This window comes from Doryrhamphus excisus, chromosome 18 (genome assembly GCF_030265055.1).
Source record: "Doryrhamphus excisus isolate RoL2022-K1 chromosome 18, RoL_Dexc_1.0, whole genome shotgun sequence".
NCBI classification, from domain to species: domain Eukaryota; kingdom Metazoa; phylum Chordata; class Actinopteri; order Syngnathiformes; family Syngnathidae; genus Doryrhamphus; species Doryrhamphus excisus.
In genome coordinates, this window is record NC_080483.1 from 6,691,290 (window position 1) to 6,716,384 (window position 25,095).

The 25,095-nt window shown below is 40.8% G+C and overlaps 2 protein-coding genes across 5 annotated transcripts in view; both read left to right on the forward strand.

Annotated features, from left to right (window-relative positions):
* The first annotated feature begins 144 nt into the window (after positions 1-144).
* On the forward strand, positions 145-18,160 carry cass4 (Cas scaffold protein family member 4). 3 transcript variants are annotated; one of them, XM_058054956.1, is made up of 7 exons: positions 145-328; positions 2,587-2,897; positions 2,958-3,244; positions 10,931-11,341; positions 13,551-14,807; positions 15,075-15,158; positions 15,973-18,160. In XM_058054956.1, exons 3-7 carry the CDS (start codon positions 3,242-3,244, stop codon positions 16,387-16,389), a joined length of 2,172 nt encoding a protein of 723 aa, XP_057910939.1. In that variant the 5' UTR covers positions 145-328; positions 2,587-2,897; positions 2,958-3,241; the 3' UTR covers positions 16,390-18,160. The 3 variants fall into 3 exon arrangements, with proteins under 3 accessions (XP_057910939.1, XP_057910940.1, XP_057910941.1); XM_058054957.1 differs by having other exon boundaries at positions 2,970-3,244; XM_058054958.1 differs by having other exon boundaries at positions 2,587-2,844.
* A 3,079-nt stretch (positions 18,161-21,239) lies between these two features.
* phf2 (PHD finger protein 2) overlaps positions 21,240-25,095 on the forward strand; it is a 42,637-nt gene continuing 38,781 nt past the window's right edge. The window contains exon 1 of one of the 2 annotated variants that reach the window (XM_058054940.1): positions 21,240-21,595. In XM_058054940.1, coding sequence (XP_057910923.1) covers positions 21,429-21,595 — 167 coding nt within the window. In that variant the 5' untranslated portion in view covers positions 21,240-21,428. The remainder of the gene's footprint in view (positions 21,596-25,095) is intronic. The other variant, XM_058054939.1, reaches the window with a different exon arrangement.

Genomic DNA, 25,095 nt, shown 5'->3' on the forward strand with positions numbered 1-25,095 from the left:
CTAATGCTTAATTTAATGTTTTTAATAGCAGATATATACAGCACTGGTAAAAAATTAATTATTGATTTATTATGATAATAAATATCATAGTATCACAGAACGATGACATGACAGCAAACCGTCATTGTTTGCGATGGGACTCATTTCAGTGCAACACCAAACAATTGATCAGCGTAAACAGCAGCATTCATTTGACAGTAAAATAGCTAAAGTTAAACGACAATAATCATCACAAACGTTCGTTTTTGTACTGTTTTGACTTCATGTCTGAGTTTTATCAAAAGGGAAATAATACCTGCATTGTTCACAGTGGATAACGTCAAGTTCGGTAAGGTTTGTGGTGTAAAACTTGACATTTTATGGAATTATTAATGATAGATGCTGGTCTTTGAGTGTCTTTTGAGTGTTTTGTGGTTAGAATGTTAGAATGTTCCTGAAATTGGTTTTTGCTGAGCTTTAAGCTGGTGTTAGTTTCGTTATGTAGATGTACGTAGAGCAGGGGTGTCCAAACCTTTTGTACAAAGGGCCACATACAAAAAAATAAAATCAAAATCAGAGAATGGAAGGGACATGATGGCATGTTGTAATGTAAGAAGTTACAGTTTAGAAACTACATCTCAGCTTTGTGAAATATTGGGTGAAAAAGCTCATTAATTAGTATCAATTGTGCTCTTTGCTGTTTTTCCAAATGTTTCAACTTTCCTCCTAAATAATCATTGTAAATTATGATATTATAATTTTATTCCCATAATATTCTGTCGTTATGTTGTAACTTCTCCCACATTGTCCAAAAATGATAACTTTTAGTTTTGTTTCTTCCTCATAATATTCCTAGTTAAAAAATTAACATATTTGTTTTCTATGCTCTTGAAATTACATTATTTTACCTCATAATACTATGTGTTTTTTCTCTCAATATTTTGACTTTATTTTCAGAAAATTGCAGGTCCCCCCCCATCTCTGCCCTTTTTTTTTCTAAAAAAAAAAGTCCAACTATTTCAACTTTCTTATTCATAATTATAACTTCATCATTTTTGGCTTCATGTTGCTAACATTAACTTTTCCACAAACTAATTTTCCAAAAATTAAAACTGCATTTGCTGCTTTGTTTCTTATAATTTCTTAAATATTTAAACTTTATGCTACTAAATGGATTTTATTTATTATTTTTCCTCCTAATGTTACAACATTATTCTCTGTCCCCGAGCTGCACCCCTGATGTCTGGCATGGCCGTATTGATGGGTGTAGCATGCGTGCAGTGATAACGAATATCCATTATTATTATTATTCATATAACAATGTGGGCAGAGCCTCATTGCCCTGGTTACTGGGGTATTTTGGGACAAAATAACACATAGTTTGTTTGTTTAATTACCGGTAGTATCTTTCAACAAAGGAAAGTGTTGTAAGATAAAAACCTGCAGAACCGCTAACCATGATGACTGTGGTTATAGATCCTGCAAGACCACATTTGGTGCTTGAGGAAGTGGTTAGCCGTCAGGAAGTATCTGTGTTGATGTTAGCATGAGATCAGTGTTTGTGCTTTTAGGAAGTACCAATCTGATACCAAAAAAAATGCAGAGTTATTATTGCTTTGCCTATACAGATGCCTTTTTACAGATCTTGAATAAGTTTGTCTATAAGTTGTTGATTATCTGAATAAAACACAGGACAAAGACTTTAGGCAAACAAAACATTTTCTTATTAGTGTACAAATTTAAATACAGCAACATTAGACAATGTCATAATTTCAACATAATACGATTATTCTTTTTTAGGACATACAATTGAATAAAGACAAGAGTGCAAAATATGACAAGAAAAGTAAAAACTGTTGCTGACCGTCATTCAAATCTGCGTCCAATAACCTGACTTCATAAGCTATATACGCAGTTATATTATCATGGTTAATTAGTTCCAGACCTGACCGTGATATGTACTACACGTTTGTGAAGTAGGCTTCCTTATTCCTCCAGACATGAAATAACACCCCTATAGTCACCTTTACACTTTTATTATCCATTATAGTCGTGTGTATAGTAGTAGAATAGTAGTAGTGTTCTATCAATGTGTCCAGTTTCTGGGGGAGCTGAGTTTTGGCTCGGTTGAGTTTTAGCTTAGCTTGGGTTGCGACTTACAACAGTAGTCCATGTTCGGGAGCATGGTGCCGGTTCTGATGTCATTCAAACTTTAATAGGAGACTGTTGTTCAAGGGGTCTTGTGTGTCTCACCCAACACCACAGTAACATTACTGACACCTAGTGGCCAGTGTAGAATTCTACCATCATAATGTCTTTGAGTGCGTCCTGTGAATACTTAGCCATTTTTATTTTTGTAGGCCGTAATCAACCACAAAAGAGCGTCATTTAAGTCATTTAAGTCATTTGCAACCAAAGATGTATTTATATGTTATTTTCAACCTGACCACTCTGTGTCAAAAACACATTTATATGTCTTTTTATCTTTCCACAAGGTGGAAGAAGTGCATTTTCTAAGAACTCAGCCTGCAACTTTACTGTAGAAATTCACTGCACAGCAACCAGGAAGTGAAAAGGCTTCATCTATTTTCTATTTTCTCTCACTAGAGTGGAGCTGGGTATGCAGGAGCCTATCCCAGATGTCTTTGGGTGAGAGGCGGAGTACACCTTGGACTGGTGGCCAGCCAATCACAGGGCACATATAGACAAACAACCATTCACACTCACATTCATACCTATGGACAATTTGGAGTCGCCAATTAACCTAGCATGTTTTTGGAATGTGGGAGGAAACCGGAGTACCCGGAGAAAAGCCACGGACGCGCTGGGGAGAACAGAGATGCCCAAGTGGAGGATCGAACCCAGGTCTGTGAGGAGATCTAACCACTCGTCCACCATGCGGCCCAGTATATAAATGGGTAAATTATCTTTTTACAAATAGTCTTTTTTCTCAATTTCTCCCCTCGTGCTTGACAAAGTCTTCACAACAGGAACAATTGTCAACATTTCAATGATGACTGAAAAAGAGGAAGCAGCTGCAGGAAGAGGCGGGGTTATCCTCTGACCAATGGACATTCAGAAAAGTACTCGACATTCCCCGCCCTCGGTGTAAAAGTGCCGGCCTTCCCTGAGTGGCAGCTCAGACGTGATGCTTGTGGGAGCCTGATGAGGATTCAGTCTACTTTTCACACACACATTGTTGGAAAACACACACACACTGTGGACACGCGTGCGTGGCGGCACTGGACAACTGCAAGCAAACATGGTGAGTCCTGCTCTCTGTTACATACGACATTGGAATGAAGGCTTTGAAGCTTGCATAGTTGCTTATAATTTGAATTTCACTGTGACTTGTAACTTGAGAAATACAGTACTTATACACAAACCTACTGCAGGCTACCTACCCAATCATCCTCAATTGCAGACAAGATTACAATGGGAAAGGTTAGAAACACAAGAAGATGATCATTTAGTTCATTTTTTAAACTACAGAGGTTCAACTTTGTGTTTCTCTGCAGCCTTTAATTCAAAACTTTTGTTTGTTTGATTTTCTTTTTTGGCTATATAATTCCTCCATTTTGGCAGTCCAATTCATTCATTCATTCAGCAAAGCTTAAAAATATCTTCCATGCATTTGCCTTGCTGCAAAACAGCCATTACTGTAAAAAACAAAACAAAACTTTTCCTCTCTATAGATGTACAGCTGTGACAAGCATCTTTCAGCTCATAAATGGATGAGGCGATGTGGACGATCCCTCAAGGGGACATAGATTTTTTTCATGCCCCCCAATTTATTGGGAAATTGATAATATCTATATATATTTCTGTTCTTCACAGACTGAATTTGAAACTGAAACCAGATAAATGCAACAAAATGGGGAGCATTGAACCATACAGGCGTATTAAAGAGTCAAACTCCATGTTGAATGCAATAAATATGTACAATGTTCATCACTGGTGTACATACAGTGGTGTGAAAGAGTATTGCATTTGTCACACTTAAATGTTTCAGATCATTAAACTAATTGAAATATTTCCCAATGACAACACAACTGCACACACAGTGCAGTGTTTTAAGTGAAATGTTTTATTATTAAGGGTGGAAAAAAATCTATACCAATATGGCCCTGTGTGAAAAAGTGATTGCTCCTCAGTTAAAACTGAGCTTAATTGAGATCTATCAGTGTGGAAAAGGTGATAAAGCAATTTCCAAAGCTTTGGGACTGCAGCACACCACAGTGAGAGCAATTATCTACAAATAACGAAAACACAAAACAGTGGTGAACCTTCCCAGGAGTGTCCAGCCAACAAAAATTACCCAAAGAGCGCAGTGACGACTCATCCAAGAGGTCACAAAAGACCCCACAGCAACATCCAAAGAGCTGCAGGCCTCACTTACATCAGTTAAGGTTGGCGTTCATGACTAAAACATACGGAAAACACTGACGAAAACCACTACTAAACAAAAAGAACATTATTGCTCATCTCAGTTTTGCCAGAAATGTCCTGAAGGAGAATGTCCGGCCATCTGTGTGTGACCTCAAACTGAAACCAACTTGGGTTCTGCAGCAGGACAATGATCCAAAACACATGAGCGAGTCCACGTCTGAATGGCTGAAGATAAACAAAATGAAGACTTTGGGGGCGGCACGGCGGTCGAGTGGTTAGTGCACAGACCTCACCGCTCGGAGACCAGGGTTCGATTCAGCCTCGGCCACCCCTGTGTGGCGTTTGCATGTTCTCCCCGTGCATGCGTGGGTTTTCTCCGGGTACTCCGGTTTCCTCCCACATTCCAAAAACATGCTAGGTTAATTGGCGACTCCAAATTGTCCATCGGTATGAATGTGAGTGTGAATGGTTGTTTGTCTATATGTGCCCTGTGATTGGCTGGCGACCAGTCCAGGGTTTACCCTGTCTCTCGCCCGAAGACAGCTGGGATAGGCTCCAGCACCCCCCGCGATCCTTGTGAGGATAAGCGGTAGAAAATGAATGAATGAATGAAGACTTTGGAGTGGCCTAGTCAAAGTCCTGACCTGAATCCTATTGAGATGCTGTGGCAGGACCTTAAAAAGGTGCTTCATGCTGGAAAAGGCTCCAATGTGGCTGAATGACAACAATTTTGCAAAGACGAGGGGCCAAAATTCCTCCCCAGCGCTGTAAAAGACTCATTGCAAGTTATCACAAATGCTTGATTGCGGCTAAGGGTGGTCCAAACAGTTATTAGGTTTTTAGGGGGAAATCACTTTTTCACATCGGGGCCATGTTGGTTTGTTTGTTTTTTCTCCCTTAATAATACTACATAATACAAACTGCAAACTATGTCATTAAATGAATATTTTGCGATTTTTTCAGTTCTGCTGAATGTTGAACAAAGTTAAGTTAATTAATAAATAATAAATATGTGTAAAAACTTCTTACTGTCAAGAAATTTCATAGGTCAACTTTGAGTCAAAGACATTTTGGGACACCATGACATACTGTAGTCATTGAATGGGACCAGTCGGATAGAAAATACCGGGTTAAAAATATAATAAAAGTATTTTTGCTCACCGTGTGACTTTTACATCAGCAGTGCAGACAATATTGAAGCTAACATGTAAAACACATCAGTCATGAACACACTTCCTGTGACAAAAGGCAGAAGATATGAGTGAGGAAGTGTGAGTCCAGGCACCAAGATCAGTTCATTCTACGTAATCATGAGCCTGCATCATGTCAGCACAGAACTGGAACATGTGTGGCTAGCAATTTTACATGGCGTAGGTCCTTGTTGTCGTGCTCGTCTGGTGCCAGGGCAGAATGAACAAGGACTTCAATCCATCTATCTATCTTTCTATCAAACATTATTTGTACAGCAATCCCTTGTTGTTAACTGGTTACAGACCCAACTGTGATAAATGAATTTCTGCCAAATAGGATTCCTGATTGATAAATGGAATATCTTGTTAGAACCTTCTGGACTTTTTTTACATTAGGTCCTCTAGACATGAAATAACACTCCACTGTCATCCACTTTCCTATTACCCAACATAGTAGACATGACAAGTTAAGACATAAATAAGACTTGTAAATGTGTTCCGATGCTAGCGGAGATGAGCAAGGCACGCACAGGAAGTGAAACAGAAGGTTTTAGTTCGGTGTGTGTTACGGCCGCAACAGTTGCCCTTGTTAGGAATGACTTTTATGAGATCATTCAAACCTGCAAAAAAAACCTGTTGTTCTGGCAATCAAGTCTGGTGCTTGTGTGTCTCACCCAACATTACAGTAACATTATTATTATTACAGTGAGTGACCAGTGTAGAATACTGCATGCTGTTTCTTCACATGGTCTTTGAATGCGTCTTGTGAATGCCTTGTTTGTATTTTACTTCATTTAGCCATTTTCTATTTAAAAAAAAATATGTAAAATTGGCAGAATTAACAAGGACTTCAATCCATCTATCTATCTTTCTATCAAACATTATTTGTACAGCAATCCTTTGTTGTTAACTGGTTACAGACCCAACTGCGATAAATGAATTTCTGCCAAATAGGATTCCTGATTGATAAATCGAATATCTTGTTAGAACCTTCTGGACTTTTTTTACATTAGGTCCTCTAGACATGAAATAACACTCCATAGTCATCTTCACGTTCCTATTACCCAACATAGTAGACATGACAAGTTAAGACATAAATAAGACTTGTAAATGTGTTCCGATGCTAGCGGAGATGAGCTAGGGGCGCACAGGAAGTGAAACAGGAGGTTTTAGCTCGATGTGTGTTACAGCCGAATGACTTTTATGAGATCATTCATTCATTCATTCATTCATTTTCTACCGCTTTTTCCTCACGAGGGTCGTGGGGGTGCTGGAGCCTATCCCAGCTGTCTTCGGGTGAGAGGCGGGGTACACCCTGGACTGGTCGCCAGCCAATCACAGGGCACATATAGACAAACAACCATTCACACTCACATTCATACCTATGGACAATTTCAAACCTGATCATTCAAATCATTCAAACCTGCAAAAAAAGCTTGTTGTTCTGGCAATCAAGTCTGGTGCTTGTGTGTCTCACCCAACATTACAGTAACATTATTATTATTATTACAGTGAGTGACCAGTGTAGAATACTGCATGCTGTTTCTTCACATGGTCTTTGAATGCGTCTTGTGAATGCCTTTTTTTGTATTTTACTTCATTTAGCCATTTTCTATTTTGAAAAGTATGTAAAATTGGCTTGACTTTGCATGTTTTTACTACCATGATGCAACATGATTTATTCATTTGTTTTCGAAAATATATTAATGAAGCCACGAGTGAAGCCGCAAAATTTGAAAAGCGAAGTGGTGAATCGCACAACAGGCACAATAATCCCAAATACACAACACACAGGAGCATCTAATTTATGTCTTACATTTCTTTCTTTTTGTTATTGTGACTACATTTTTGGATAATAGCAGTGTAAGGGTGACTAGTGTCGATGTGTCGAGGGCTCCATTACTGTTTAAACCCGTATTTAGAAGGTTGTAAAAAGGTTTTCTATGCGCTAACTACAAAAATATTCTATTTATAAATAAGAAATCCTAGTTGAAGGAAATGCAATTATCATAGTCAGGGCTGGAGCCAATTAAAAGGAACCTATTATGCTCATCTTTCACCTTTTATATTGAGTTGTCAACTTCCAGAGAGCAGCTACACAGAAACATTTCTAGATCATCCAGAATCTGCACCTATTCCAGCTGTATTTCCTTGGATTTCCAAAATGGTCTGTTTTTATTAATTCCACCCACAACCCGCTTTCAGGCACACCCACTCCACTGTGATTGGTCACCCTCCCAAGCACTCCTAAGAACTTCCAGACTACTGCTGAACCCCACTTTCTAATTTTGTGGGTACAGGAGTTGAAAATAAACAAATAAAGCTTTTGAAGAGCCAATTGAAAAGTGGTTAGGGACTACTGACTGGAGACCCCTGACTTACTGTGTGAGTATGAACTTAAGACTGGTAACGTAGGTCCGGTTCCCTGTGATGCCACAAACAGCCAGTGTAAGAAAAAGCTCTCTGAAAGTGAGCATTCGGAGCCATCCCAAACTTCTTTCAGGGTTCACTTCCAAATGTGCAAACCTCATTATCTGAAACTTTGGCATGGTTTAACAGGAGAATACAACATTCTAACTACATTTGTAGGTCAGAAAAGTGGGAAAAGCATAATAGGTCCCCTTTAACTGTGATAAATACAGGGTTACTGTACATTCTTAAAGGGACAGGATTCAATTGTCTGTTTCACGGACACAACTGCTCTATAGGGGTTGCAATGCTTGCTGATTGGTAGGATGAAATACTTATTTAACTCAATCTATGACAAATTAATTTATAACCTTTATGTTTTACATTTTGTCTCTTGTTAATGTACATCTAATATGAAAATGGTGTACTCTTCATATCTTTGTAAGGGGGTAAATTGTGAAAAAGTGTCATGATACTGTAAATGCGTTTCTGCTTTAAAGGCGTATTTTTATTGTATGTTTGTAGAATGGTTTTCCATATTTGGTTCCGATTGTGGACACAGTTTAAATAGAAATCTTTTCTTTTGCAAGCGGGATGAAGGCGAGGACAGCTGTTGAGTGCTGAGGGCCAGTTGTCAGACACAAGCAGGCGTGTGCAGGAATCCTAAATAGTCACAGCTGAATCACACACACACATGGACAAGGCAAAAAGGCTGCTGGTTGTAGACATGACCTCAAAAGATATCGTCATACGACAGTGAAATCATATGAAACAAAATCTTATGGCTAAACACATAAATGCAATGACAACACAGTCGTCATGAATGCTTCTGTCATTTGAGCCCGCATAGTTCACTTGCATGACTGTTGCATGACCCAGAGAACATGTGTGTGTGTGTTAAAGGGGCATCGTGTGCTGCTACATCCAATGGATGCAAACAGGTGCTGTGTATTGCTCTGATGTGAAAGGGCCCATTGTTTTACAGCAGTGGTGTTCATAGTGTGGCTCGGAGGCCGCGTGCGGCCACAGCTTGTTTTTTGTTGGCCTGAGGGAAACATTAAGAATACAATGAGAGGACGATAAAAATGATAATATTAAAACAGTTCAATGATTGAAATGTATCAACAGTGACTGGTAGCCATGGACTCAAAGGCTTGGTCATTGTTTTGTTGGTGTGGCACAACAAATGTTGATCAGGTGACCTTAGACCATGAAACATACGGTTGATGTAATAAATGCATAAATACTGAGCAGTATTTTCAGCTGCATCCTGTAGCTCACAGGGTAAAGAAGCTGGGACAGGATGTATGTGACAGAATTTACCGGACTTTGTCAGCAGCCTGGCAGCATCATTTTGCACAAAGTGCTGGCCATACGCTTAGATTTCACTCAAACAGGAAAGCAAGGGATTACAATCATGACATCCAGAGCAGACAAATGCATTTATTGTCCTCTCTATCTCAGAGTGAGATCATATTTAGCATTTTTGCATTTTTGAAAGACGCCGACTGATCAAAAATATCCCCAGGTTTCTTAGGCTAGGATACAGTTGACCTCATTTTGGAACCACTCTTGGTTAGGGTTGGGTATCATTCATTCATTCATTTTCTACCGCTTATCCTCACAAGGGTCGCGGGGGTGCTTTAGCCTATCCCAGCTGTCTTCGGCCGAGAGATGGTATACACCCTGGACTGGTCGCCAGCCAATCACAGGGCACAAATAGACAAACAACCATTCACACTCACATTCATACCTATGGACAATTTGGAGTCGCCAATTAACCTAGCATGTTTTTGGAATGTGGGAGGAAACCGGAGTACCCGGAGAAAACCCACGCATGCACGGGGACAACATGCAAACTCCACACAGAGATGGCCGATGGTAGAATCGAACTCGGGTCTCCTAGCTGTGTGGCCTGCGCGTTAACCACTCTAATGCCGTGCAGCCGGGTATGATTTTGATATTATTAGATACCATTGCCAAATCTGTCCTTTTGAAGCAGTGCTAGTGCTTAAATGGTGCCTGAGCCAGCACTTATTTAAAAGGGGAAATACTAAATTTGCTGAAAAACAATACCTCTTTATACCTCGTTCGAGTTGGACCAAATAGTCATTTAAATACAGTTGTCCCTCTGCACTTTGCTCTTCGAATTTCGCGGCTTCAAACGCATTCATTCATTAATTTTCTACCGCTTATCCTCACAATGGTCACGGGCCTGCTGGAGCCTATCCCAGCTGTCTTCGGGCGAGAGGCGGGGAGTACACCCTGGACTGGTCGCCAGCCAATCACATGGCACATATAGACAAACAACCATTCACACTCACATTCATACCTATGGACAATTTGGAATCGATAAATTAATTAATAAACCATGCTGTTTTATGGTTGAATACAGCTTATTATTTGTCAAAAAGATAACACCTTACAGTAAAGTACACAAAATTACAGTAGTTAAGGAAGGACGAACATACTTAACCCTAACCACTACTCATTATTTCCTCATTTGTGCCTTAGTTATTAGTTATTGATTAGTTCCTCAGTAAGTACTATAGATGTATGTGCCTTGGTCATTAGTTATTGATCAGTTCCTCAGTAACAACTATAGATTTATGTGCTTCAGTTCTTATTTCATCAGTAAGTACTGTATTTTTGCATACCTTATTGTACAGTTATCTTCAGTTTTGTCAGCATTTAACTTGAAAAAAATGGTGGCCATCAATTCCCTCAATAAACATGAAGTCAGCAACAAAGTAAGAAGTGAGGTAATGGTTAAAAATGTGATTGAGTCTGTGACTGTTGGTGACAAGTCAAATGAGTAATTTTAGCAACATGTTGCAAGAGGAACTACAGTCAAAGAGGCTTTCATCAGCCAAACAGAGCAGTGCCAACTCAACACTCAACGTCTTTTTTTCCATCAGGAATGTTTCGTTTGTATTCACATCTGTTCTTGTTTCTTATTCCAGAACAAACTTGCCAAGGCTCTTTATGACAACACGGCAGAGTGTGCAGAGGAGCTGGCCTTCAGGAAAGGAGACATTCTATCAGTGATGGACCAAAACCTCGCTGACACCAGCGGATGGTGGATGTGTTCTTTGTACGGCAAGCGGGGGCTCGCCCCGGCCAACAGACTGCAGCTCATACCAGTCATTGAAAGCACCGCGGGTTCTAGAAGCCATTACACAGACAAAAACAAGTTCTGTAATCCTGAAAGTGACGACAGTGTGCTGAATATCTACCAGATCCCAAGTCTGCCTCCAAACGGACAAATCAACACCATCTACAAGATCCCCTCCAATTGCTTGTCAGCTTCAGTAACGTTGAACCGTGTGGCTCTTCAGCAAAATACAAATACACAAGCCAAGGAAGAAAAGAAGGTATTTTTGGAAATTCTTTCCTTTTAAATGTCTACGGTAGCTCCACTCAGAGTTGGACCTTCTCCTGTCAGGAAGTGTTAAATCTCATGATTAAAAGGAAAATACAACACTCGGGGCCAAGGGCCTCTCCATGGAGACAAATATGCAACACTGGGGTCTTAATGGCTCTGTAAAATCACAGACTTCAGACATTTTTAAAAGCAAACAGCAGTTCATGCTGACAGGGACCCCAGGAAGCACAAGTTCTTTATAGAGGCTTGCCAATGGAGCATTAGCCTAGTGAGAAAAACCCACATGTTCTCCATTTCCTCTCTTGCTCCAGGTAGTCCTGATTGCCCCTCCTATTCATTCATTCATCATATTCATTCAGTATGATGGCTTCTGTAACTTCCCCAGTGTGAATACTGCCCAGATGCCACATGTTATTTACTTTTACCTTCATTATGTTTATGGACATAATTTCTAGGTGCAGCCAAGGTGTCAAGGGAGACCAGTTCAGGGGCCTTAGGATCTTGTCTCTGCTATTTACAGACAATGTGGTCCTGATGGCCTCATCAGGCTGTGAAATACAGTTTCTAGGATGAGACTCAGCACCTCCAAATCCGAGGTCATGGTTCTCAGTCGGAAAAGGGTTGATTGCACCCTCCAGGTTGGGAAATTAGGTCCTGCCCCAGGTGGAGGAGTTCAAGTATCTTAGGGTCTTCTTCACTAGTGAGGGAAGGTTAGAGAGTAATGTCAACAGGCGGATCTGCGCAGTGTCGGCAGTAATGTGGTTGCTGTTCTGGACCGTCGCCATGAAGAGAGAACTGAGCAAGAAGACAAAGCTCTCTATTTACCAGTTGATCTGATGTTCCCACCCTCACCTATTGTCAAGGCGGGACGTGGGAAGGAGGACCCAAATGCAGAATTGGCAGGCACTACACGTGGTAAGGTTCTACACGAGGGTGAGGGTCAGTACACAGGAGGTCAGTCCAATAAGGCAAAGGTATCCAAGAGCGGCAGGCAGAAGGAGAGGTCGAAAGGCAGGCAAGGGTTGAAAACCAGGCGAGGCGATAACAAGGAATGCTAGAACGAGACATGAGAGTACAACAAACTTGCACCAGACAGGAGGAATCTGAGACAATAAATAGTAGGCCGGAAATCTGGTGATGAGGGACACCTGAACACAATCAGGCAGGAGGCGGGGTCTTCAAGGTGAAGGTGGGATAGGCAATGACAGGCATGACACCTATGGTCATGAGCTTTGGGATTTGACCGAAAGAACAATAAGTTGAACAATAAGTTTCCTCCGTAGGGTAGCTGGACTCACCCTAAGAGATAGGGGGAGGAGCTCAGTCACCCGGGAGGGGCTCAGAGTAGAGCCGCTGCTCCTTAACATCGAGAGGACCCAGTTGAGGTGGCTTGGGCATCTAGTCCGGATGCCTCCTGGACTAAGGGTTCCAGGTATGCCTAGCCAAGAGAAGGACTCAGACCTAGGACACGCTGGAGGGTTCATGTCTCACAGCTGGCCTGGGAACGCCACGGTGTCCATGGAAGAGGTGGCCAGGGACTGGGAAGTCTGAGGTTCCCTACTGAGACTGTTGTCCCTGCGATCCCGAACCCGGATAAGCAAAGGAAAATGGATGGATGGAGTTGGACACACACTTGCGTTATATCGTACACTAACCAGATAATGAAAACTGAGGCAAAATCTTGGTGTACATTTTTTACATTAACTGAAAAACACACCTGCGACTCCAAATTGTCCATAGGTATGAATGTGAGTGTGAATGGTTGTTTGTCTATATGTGCCCTGTGATTGGCAGGCAACCAGTCCAGGGTGTACCCCGCCTCTTGCCTGAAGACAGCTGGGATAGGCTCCAGCATGCCCGCGACCCTCGTGAGGATAAGCGGTAGAAAATGAATGAATGAATGAAAAATACACTAACTGGGGGTTCACTACTGTCAACCGAGGTTCCACAGTGTATGGACTTTCATTGGGCAAAATAAGTATTGGATGTGATTTTTGTACGTGTACCCCTTTACAAAATGGGAACACTGCATCATTTTTATGGGTACTTTTATGTACTACTGTACATGTACCGTTATATCCGTAGTATCACCACATATTGAATGTGTTCCCCCAACTGTTCAAACATTTTATTTTACGGGTATTTGTGTGTTTGCTTACAAAATGTGTAAATCTTGTCAACTTTATTCTTGTAAACAGGTGTATGAATCACCACCATCCTTGCATCGGGACAGGAAATGTGACATCCCTGCACCTTCAGTCACTGAAGCCCAACATAAAGTCGTCAATGGATACAGCACTCTTCCCAATCCCGGCAAGGCTGACTGGATTTATGATATACCAGCGGGTACTGACAAACAAGGCCAACCCCAGAGCAACTATAATACAATTCCAGCCAAATGTGTTGGCAGCCAGCTCTATGACACTCTTCCACTGCATGCTTGTCCAAATAGAAGGCTGAGCTCAAACCATTTGCTTTACGATATACCAAAACCCTGTTTTCTTGGCTACGCGAGTCCACCCAAGTTACTGCCAAGAGTCCCAATTTATGACATGCCGCCAACTCAAAGGCTTTGCGAGAACGTTCCACTTCACGAGGATTTGCAAGTTGTCAGTGATCCTTTTAGTGATCATTTACCTCTGGAGTGTCGGGGTGACTCAAGCATTGGTCGTGACTTCGCAAAGGTGAACCTTTTCAGGGTGACGTGTACATCTTTCCGAAGCCGTAAAGGCAGTGGGGAGGACAAAGAGCGAGGTAAAAGTGTATGTCTCTCTGCAGTTGAGAGTCAAAGAATCAGCACGGCATCCAACTCCTCGAGCAGCTCTTGTGACTCTCTGAGCTCATCTTCTCTGGAGCCTTTAAGAGAAGTGACACTGGGACAGGACGAGGCCTGTCGCACTCTACTGGACCTGCAGGAGCCCATTTGCCAGGCTGTTCCCAAGCTCATGGAGTTCGTCAGCAGTCGCTGGAGGAACAAAGAACATCTGGAGAAGCACCTCCAGGAAATACAAGTTGCGGCAGAAGGAATTGCTTATTCTGTGACGTGCTTTCTGCATTTTGCCAGTGACATTAAGGGAAATGCACAACATTTGAAAGACGCCAACCTTCAGGCAAGACTCTGGAAACAAGTGTCAGTAGTAGAGGATTCAGCAGAGATCTTGCAACAAACGCTGAGCGGTCTCAACTTGGCCGGCTGGCCCCTTGACACACTCTGTCAGGATCCAGGGAAAGTCCAGACGCTTGATCAACTGGAGCGCTTTGTTATGGTGGCCCGTACCGTGCCAGAGGATGTCAGGCGCCTGGTGTCCATTGTAATTGCTAATGGAAAGTTATTGTTCAAAGTCGCTCCTGATCCAGTGGTTGGTAAAAACACAAATAAGAACGAAGCAAAGAAAATTATGGATGGGTGTCTTGGAGACTTGGCAGAGGACGACAATGACTACGTGGAACTACAGGTGAAACCTTTTAATGTGTTTTTCCTTCACAAGAATACACTTTTGGATTACAACAGTGGGGGGAAAAAAGTATTTGAGCCTCTGCTGATTAATCATTAATGTGCACCGTGTTGGGAAATCAGCTGTACTGAACCAAATGTTCCTTACTGACAAATCCAATTACCACTTCATGTATCCTCGGTCCTCTAGCCAACAGTAATAGTCTATCTTACATCAGAAGCTGTAATTACTGTAAGAATTCTTGACAGTTATTTAACTTTTTTACAGATGAAAAATGATGTTGAAAAGCAAGGAAAAGAACATCACACGAAACCAGAAAAGAATGCCACGCTAGCGTCTACCGCGATACAAGTGAGTATCTAAATGTCAAGAAGATATGTTGGAATAAATGAGTTCTATCAAAAATAGATCTATTAGATCCCATCAGTCATCCAGCTCATGGCAGACCCAACCATGATAAGCAAATGTCCACAAAGTAGGATTCCTTATTCATAAATGAAATATTTTTGTAGAAGGACTGATAGAAAACCTGTTTACGACATTCTAAATACACTTTCTAACGTTATTAGAGCCCTCTAGACATGACATAACACCTCTTTGACTCCTATTACCCAATATATGCCATTTTAGATATAAATAAAGATGACACCGTGAGTCGGATTACATCGAGTAATGACCTCCTGCAATTTCCGGTGGGTGGACAAGCTCGTTGTGAATTCTCCTGCCGGAGATAGAGCTGGCGCTCCCACACTTGATGTCCCAACCTTCCCAACAGAATACGATGGTCAACTGTGTCAAAAGCTGACGACAAATCCAGAAGGACCAAAACAGTACATTTCCCTGAATCGGCATACATCAAAATATCACTTGACACTTTCAATAAAGCAGTTCCCGTGGAGTGAAATTTACGGAAACCAGATTGAAAAACCTCATGGATGTTACATCAGCTACTCTCTACGATTTTAGACAAGAACGGGAGCATGGAAATAAACTATTAGTAGTAGTTCAGAAGCATAGGAGATGTCACGAAATTCGAACATGGCCAAGTAGCGGCTTTTACACTGGAAATGACATGAGTGAAACTCCAAGGTATTAGTTGTAGAGTCAAGAATCATTAGCATCGCCTAGCATTTTTCTAATTCTTTGTCTTATTGTTTTTTCTTAGGCCGACAAACAACAGTCCTCTAAATCTTGTCACGCAAATACAGAAGAACGTCGTCCATCTTCCATGTCGGAACACTGCCGCCTCTACTTTGGTGCTCTTCAAAAGGCAATCGCGGTTTTTATAGGAAGCCTCCAGGCTGGCCAGCCACCAGAAAAGTTCATCTCGCAAAGCAAACTCGTGATCATGGTGGGCCAGAGGCTTGTGGACACCCTGTGCAAGGAAGCGCACAGCGGAGGGTCCAGTCCGAGCCTCCTGGGTAAGAGCAACCATCTGTGTGCTCTTCTCAAGCAGCTGGCTGTAGGCACCAAGAGGGCGGCCTTGCACTTCCCAGACGAGCAAGCTCTACATGAGCTTCAACAGTTTGCAAAGGAGCTTTCTCACAGGGCACAACACTTTCGAATATCATTTGAGCTTTGAGATACTTTCCAGACTGGACACGGCATGATGACCATGGGGGTATTGTTCATGTTTTTATTTACTGTTGGATCTTGAGGAGATTCTTCTATGTAGAATACAAGAAGATGAAATGGGAGCGAGACAAATACATTTTAGAGTAAGCAGTTTATTGCAAACAGGTATGAAAGTGAACTATGCTGTTCAGCTGATCAAAGGTTTAAGACCATCATAGCTAAAAAAAAAAAAAACTCCCCCCCCAAAACTGGAAATAAAATGTTCCAAAAAGGATTAAGTAATGACTTAATAATCATTTCATAAGTGGGTTTGGGCATGCTTGATGCCAGTGTTTCCAGGAGGCCAGTGGGAATGTTGCTCCAGGTGGTGAAGATGGCTTCATGGAGGGCATGTCCTGTCTGGAACTGATGTCCATTTTTGTAAACTTTCCTTGCCATCCATCCCTAAATGTTGGATTTAGATCAGGGGATCATGTAGGATGGTCCATAAGAGTGAGGTTATTCCTCTGGAAGATGTCCTTCTTGTCCAGTTGAAAAAGACAATTATTACTACACAGACGAGGGCCTTCAGTCATGAGGGATGCCCCTTGTAACAACTCCACATAGCCAGCTGCTGTTTGACGCCCCTGCACAACTTGAAGCTCTATTGTTCCAGTGAAGAAAAAGTGAAGTTAGATTTTTTGGCCTATCATTTGATTTTTTTTCTTCCATAACTCTCAGTATCTTTGAAGAAGTTTCACATGACTGTCTTACTGTGTCCAATCTCAGTAGCAATGACACGGTGTAGGAAGCCTTGCTTATGCATCTCAACAATGCGACCGCGTTCAAAGAGAGAAAGTTTTTCTGCCATCAAGTGACCATGACAATTCCCATTTTTGCCAAGATGTTGGCTTTTAAAGTTATTTAGCCTTAGACTTCTGATCATCTTCACTTGGAACCTACTTAAGGTCCATCAGTGCACAAGGGAAATTCTTGCAATTTCTACTGGTCTTAAAGGGGACCTATTATGCTTTTTCCACTTTTCTGACCTATAAATGTAGTTACAATGTTGTATTCTCTTGTTAAACGATGCCAAAGTTTCAGATAATGAGTTTGCACATTTGAAAGTGAGCCCTGAAAGAAGTTTGGGATGGCTCAAAACGCTCAGTTTCAAAAGGCGTGGTAAAACTGCCCCTTAGTGATGTCACAGAGGAGCGGACTTCCTTATATGGTTCATAGTTAGGAAGCACTGTGGGCGTGTGACCAATCACAGCTGTGGGTGCAATAAATTAAAACAGATCGCAGGAAGCACAATTTTGCTTAATTGTTTTTTCATTTTTATTCACGTACCCCCTATAGAAATTGACGTACGCCACTTTGAGAACCACTGAACTAAAACAACAACCTGTAGAGGTCACGAGTGAAGGTATCACTATCTACTCGTCATAAAAGACTTCATCAACAAAAGTACAATGGTGACAACGGCTGTCCCAATACTTTTGGAGGGCATTATAATAAATATATTCTTGCCTAGATACCTCTCCATTAGTGTCAATCTCAATACGCTGATCATATTTTTGTTATGAATGTTGTTAGATCACAGGAATGTGGGAAAGGCTGTTCCCAAATAACATAACATTACAATATTGTACTCAGCCAAATATTCCATTTATGTTTTGATAGGATATGTTTGCCTTGGGTGCTTATATTCATTTGATGGGCCTATCATACTGCAGCAGTTCCAACTCTTAAATAAAATATGCTGGACATTTATTCAATAAAAATGTCAACTGTCATATTTTTTTATTGAAAGCCCCTGCCAATGTAATATGAAAGATTTTTCAATAAACTTTAATAGGGAATTGCAAACCAAATGTAAAAAATCAAAAGGACAGTGGGAAGGATCTGTATGCAAACAAAAGCCTTCAACAGCCTTGAATGAGATACACAAGGTTGTTGTATACTGCCCTCTAGTGGTATGGTAATAATTATTACAACAACTGCTGCTTACTCAGCCGGAGGATTCATTCATTCATTCATTTTCTACCGCTTTTTCCTCACGAGGGTTGCGGGAGTGCTGGAGCCTATCCCAGCTGTCTTCGGGCGAGAGGCGGGGTACACCCTGGACTGGTGGCCAGCCAATCACAGGGCACATATAGACAAACAACCATTCACACTCACATTCATACCTATGGACAATTTGGAGTCACCAATTAACCTAGCATGTTTTTTTTTGGAATGTGGGAGGAAACCGGAGAACCCGGAGAAAACCCACGCATGCACGGGGAGAACATGCAAACTGAGGCTGGAATTGAACCCTAGTCTCCTAGCTGTGAGGTCTGCACGCTAACCGCCCCAGCCTGAGGATATTTTAATAAATATTTAAATAAATAGATCATTTAAAAAAATCATTCGTTATTTTAATTTTTGTATATTTAATGAATTAACATATTAATTAATTTAATTAATTTCCATAATGATCCGCACAATGGGCAAGTGCTTGGCATGTAGGCCACACAGACAAGAGACCAGGAGGTTCTGGGTTTGAATCTCCACTTGGGTATTTCCGTGTGGAGTTTGCATGTTCTCCCCCATGGGTGCGTAGGTTTTTTCCGGGTACTCCTCCCACATTCCAAAAACATGCATGTTAGGTTAATTGGTGACTGCAAATTGTCCAAAGTCAGCTGGGATAGGCTCCAGCATACACCCTAATGAGGATAAGCGGTATAGAAAATGTTTGGATGGCCAATATGTTTATTAAATATGCCAGTTTTTTGTACTTTTTTAAGGGCATCATAACAACATTTTATGACTACAAAGAACAAAAACAATCAATGAATGGGTAAAAGTTGTGGTTTACTTATCCACGACTCCACACACAATGTCCATGTTTGGCCAGGCGTGGCTCCTCAATACAAGGGAACAGGTGAAAATGAGGGCCAAAAAGTAGTACCATTTGTATAGTGTCTTCAGAGCAACCCGACTGGGGCTTCCCAGGTTGGAACTTGATGAGTGCATGAAAAACCTGTCAGGAGTTCTGTGCGACTCCACAAAGAAACTAAAAGATTCCACTTGTCTCCATTCAACCTTACCATGACATTAATGTATTTTTTAGTGTATTACATTCTCGTGCAGGAATGTCCAAAGTGTAGTCATGGGTCATTTGTGGCCCACAACTATTTGTTCATTGGCGTGTGGCACATTCTGAAAATATAATTTAACAAGAATACACACACACACAAACAACAGCAAAAGTGGAAAAATTATTAGTGGTAGTAATTTTACAAGAATAGTCAACTTATGAGGAAAAAAATGTTGTTATTAAACAAGAAAAAGGAATATTTTACGAGAATAACATCATAATATAATGAAAAAAATAATTTTAGTAGTATAGAAATATTCAAGAAAAAATAGTAATTGTGTTATAATTCAGGGAAGAAAATGTACATGAAGGAAGCTGAAATAGTTAAACAAATATTAAAAAAAATACAATTTTGCAAGAATAATGTCAAAATATGAAAAGAGAAACGTATTCTAACAAGAAAAAATAATTTCTATTTCACGAGAATAAACCCGTAATATTATGAGGAGAAATAATGCCATTTCAGTTGCAGAGTTAGAATATTAAAGCATAAATACAATATTTTTTTATTTTATGAAAAACAAATAAAACAAAATAATGCTGTAATTTTATTTATTATTTAAGAAGAAAGTTGAAATATTTGGAATTTTTTTTAAAAATGCAAAAATGGGAAAAAGGAACAAAGTTGACACTAAAGTAGGCTTTTTTCACCAGCAGTATCACAAAGCTGATATCCAGTATTGTCTTTAAATACATACAGTATAGCTTCTTAGCATATCTACAGGTGTTGCTTTATAAAATATCAAGGTGGCTTGCATCCTTTCATTTTCACTATCTGGACCTCACTGGTTACGGAAAAAGTTTGGACACCCCTGTTCTTGTCTAATCAGACTTTCATTCATTCATTTTTTACCGCTTATCCTCACGAGGGTCGCAGGGGTACTGGAGCCTATCCCAGCTGTCTTCGGGCGAGAGGCGGGGTACACCCTGGACTGGTGGCCAGCCAATCACAGAGCACATATAGTCAAACAACCATTCACACTCACATTGATACCTATGGACAATTTGGAGTCGCCAATTAACCTAGCATGTTTTTGGAATGTGGGAGGAAACCGGAGTACCCGGAGAAAACCCACGCATGCACGGGGAGAAATGCAAACTCCGAGGGTGGGATTGAACTCGGGTCTCCTAGCTGTGAGGTCTGCGCGCTAACCACTCGATCGCTGTGCAGCCCCTAATCAGAATTTAAAATTTTTATTTTTTAGTGTACTCTAATGGTAATGGTTGAATTTTATTTGCACATGCATCAGGTTATAATGGAATACATCACATAAATCAATTCACAGTTCTACATATCCAAAAGGACATAGTAATATGTATGGAATAGTGATATATAATAATAAAACAAACACAACATGACTCCTTGTCTTCCTCCTGCAAACATTTTATTTTTCAGTGTATTACATTGTAGTGCAATACTCATTTTTTATGTTTTACATTGTATTATAATGGGACTTTTAATATGTTAGTGTATTATATTGTAGTTTATTGTGACTTTTTTATTTGGTATATTTACTGTATTCAATTGCATTGCAATGAGACTTTTTCTTGCCTGACCTTATATTGTAATGAGACTTTTTTAATGTAATATTTGGAGTGCATCATCATGAATGATCTTCAAGTTTATTGATACAGTATTAGAGCTTGCATGACGCAGGTGAGTGAAATAATGTATCTGTTATTTTATTTAGCAGCCAGGTTTGAGGTTTTGAGTCGTGTGCTTTCAGTCGCTGCCTCAGTCAGCAGACCGGAGCGAAGTAAAAAAAAAAAAAAAGAAGAAAAGATGATGAGGATAAAAACAATGCATTTGAGGAAAAGCGCGTATTGTGTGAATGTTTAAGCGGCGGTGATGTAGTTGTGATGGAGCTTGTAGGTTTAGCGGTGTTTCGGGACAGCCCCTATGTTTTCCTCCATCATCATATTGGATGATATTGTCAGCAGGACGTTGTTCCTCTGCTGCCCCCCGTCCATCCCGCCGTACTTGTCAAGTGAACATGGCGACGGTACCAGTCTATTGCATCTGCAGATTGCCTTACGACGTGACCCAGTTCATGATTGAGTGCGACGCCTGCAAGGACTGGTTCCACGGCAGGTAAGAACCTCCGCGACGTCTCTTGCTTTTTGGCGGCACTTTGCTTCGGAGGAGCAGAAGGAAAATGGCGACATCGCGGCGCCTTTTGACAGCTTTGTGGCTCTCCGTCGCCAGTCTTCATCTGAAGACAGGCCCGCTCGGACGAGAAGGCGGAGTTATATTTAGCCGAGCTGGGTTGGGACATTTTTGTCGTGAATAACTCCAAACACAATACTCCAAAAGCATGTATCTGACTTGTATCTTTTAATGGCGGCGTCATCTTCGCCGTTTTCCCAGCAAGTTGAGTGCTTTAAAACATGCCCGCCATGACTCCCGAGCAAAAAGCATTGCGGTTGTTAAGAGACGACCACCGGGGTAGCCTCCGTCGACACACTCGCAACTGGCAATGTCCATTTCTAGTCTTCTCTGTTTTGTCCATTTTGCCTCTTTTCACTGCATTCGTTTGTCAGCTGTGATTGGAGAGAGAGAGAAAGAACGTAAAGGCGAGCACGGCGTTCCAGAGCCCGAACAGCAGCCAGCAGCTATGGCTGACAATGTCGACTGTCTTTAAAAGCTGCACAGCACTTTTGTTATGTCCGTGCTCTTATCTTATTTAGTAACTGTGCGGTTTCGCTAGAATGACCTCATGTTATCGCCATGTTTATTGTTATGTTTCCCTTCTGTTTCCCTTTACGTTCGCGTACTGTAAGCTACGTCCGCGTCGTTTTGTCTTCTTGCTGCTCCGCTGCCAATACTCCCAAATATAATTATTCTTAATAAGTCCGTGTACATTTTCTCATTCTTTATTCTTTATTACGTCAGTTACGTTGACCACATTACATGTAATATTCTGTTTTCTACAATCCACCGCTGACCTCCTGGCCACCACACTTATCCACACCGACTAGCATACACATACTGTACGTATATAAAAGCAATATTTTCGTCAATTCATCCACACGTTTTGTCTTAAAAACCGAGCTTTTCAAAAATGTCTTCAGTGTTTGCGCAGGTAACACTATTTTGTCTTGTGTTGTAAGAAATATGAGACATTGTGTCATGTATTTAAACCTCATGTAACAACACAACAACGGTCATGAAGTTATTTATTGATTTTATTTAGTGCAGCGGTAAACTTATAACACACACAGGGGATTGAACATTCATGTTTTAGGCTAGTATTCCGTGTAAATGAATACTGATTTGAACAGTATACACAACATGCACACGTAATACTGTACTGTATAATACTTACTATTGTATATGGATGAACAGAGACATTATTATACCACCAAGTCAACTTGCGGGTGCTTTTTCAGGCTTCTGATTGGACAAAATGAATAAAGGTGTTTTGTGTGGATAGACTTTTTAAAACTACACTCACTAGTATAGTTTAATTAGTGTAGTACTTTAAAAGGGAACTGCGCTTACCTGAAACATGACCACATATATCTTTCCCTTCTCTGTGTACTATAACAAGAGAAAACAAGTTAATATGAGCAAGCTAACAATGCATGTCATTGGGACGTACCTATTTGGGACGTACCCTCTAAAGAAAACACTCTAACAATGTTTTATGATTTGGTATACTACATGCTGTGATCATGCATTAACACGTACATTGATGGTAACATGTAATACTTAGTATTAGTATAGTATCTACCAAAACCTCTTTCCAAGGTGCATATAGCTTACGATACTTCTGTCAACACCAGCAGCCTAGATACAACGACAACACAGTGAAACTGTTCCAACACAAGACGTGTGCTACAGTCCTCAGGTAAAAAATGTTGACGGCAAATTAGCATCTTGTTTAGTCTTTGTAGCGAAATGGAGAGCCAGATATTCACTCTTCCGTTTGTGAATGGCACTGAGACTACAGGCTAGCAAGGCATCGTGTTAGTCCGCCAGATAAATATAGTTTTTTGTGTTTGCTTCTACAATAACAATATCACTGTAGCTTGGTTAATATCCAAGTCCGTTATGTAAATGAAACATTGTTTGTGTTTTTTGTGAGGGCTTTAGCGTCAAAATAGGTATTGATCCCATGATGTCCATTGTTAGCTGGCTCATACTAACTCGTTTTCTTGCGCTAGAATGCATAGGCAAGTGCAGTTCCACTTTAACTAGTATAGTTAAAGTACATAAAAAAATATCTATGTTTGTGTGGACATGGCCAAAATGAAACCTTCTGCATTCAACTCAGCAAAGGCTAAATGGAGGCAAGCGCTTAACGAAAGCCTACTGCAAAGCCAAATTACTTGGATAATTTTTAGATGATTTTGTTAGGTTAAACATTTTGTCTTACAAAGTTAAATAACTATAAATAAATTCATATACAGTACATTGCAAATATTTCCAGGACTCCATTCATGTCTTTTTGTTCTTTTCTACCAGTATGGATATTAAATATGTCTTTAAAATGTCTTAAGAATAGGGATTCTCCGATGTATTGGTCATCGATCAGTATCTGTACACCTCTGGCCAATAGCACGCATCAAAATTCAGTTGAACAATGTATAATTAATTGATTGGTATTGACCGATTTCAGTACTGGAGGATTCGTATCGGAATTGGCAGCATAAAACCCTTGCAACATCCCTACGTAAAAAGGATTAAATGTGACTTGTAGAACCCTGCAGAGACTCTGTTCTTGTTTGTTGAAGGCGTTTCATGTTTAATCCAAAAAGCCTCTTTAGTTTTCCATTTTTAAGTGTGGAGTCTCCTTATTTATGTCTCTGGGGGGTGTGTATTCTGGGGGTGGTCACAATAAGGTTGTTGTTATGTGGCTGGTGAACGAACGTCCTGCATACCAAAAGGTTGTTCGCCTGGTGGGAAAAAAAGCTGTTTCAGTTGCCAGTCTTCCCGTGGATTGAAACAATCTTTGGGAGAAAGATGTTAGGACATTGTTGTAAGCAGATCATAGCTGATGGAGCAAACATTCATAGATGGCTTCTTTCAAACCAGCGACCATGCCTATCCAGAATATAGACATGATCAGAGATGGAAATCAACTTCTGACTCTGAGCCCGAAGGAACTCCCCTCTTAAGTTGTGCCATTTGTTTGTATTGCTTAAGGGTTGCTTGGTGTCTCCAATAATAATACATTTTATTTATAATTGCCTTTCTAAAAACCCAAGGACACTGTACATGACACAGAATAAAACCAACAGATAAGTCAAAGTGAGTATGCAGTCTTTAACACATGTTCAAGGCTGCATATTCAAGAGTTTGAGTCTTGATATGAAGATGGGGAGTGAGTCAATATTTCTGATGTCGGATGTTAATAAGTTCCAGAGTTTCAGCCTGCTCTGCTCCCCATGGTGCTGAGGCGGGCTGAGGGCACAGTGAGGTGAACAGAGGAGGGAGCTGAGGGAGCCAGCTGGGGTGGCAATGTGGATGAGGTCAGTCAAGTACGGAGGGCTGAGGTTGTGTAGGGCCTTGAGTTATGTGAAAGGAGTTTGTCCTGTATTTTCTGCTGGACCGGGAGCCAGTGACGTTTCTGTATGATGGAGGTGATG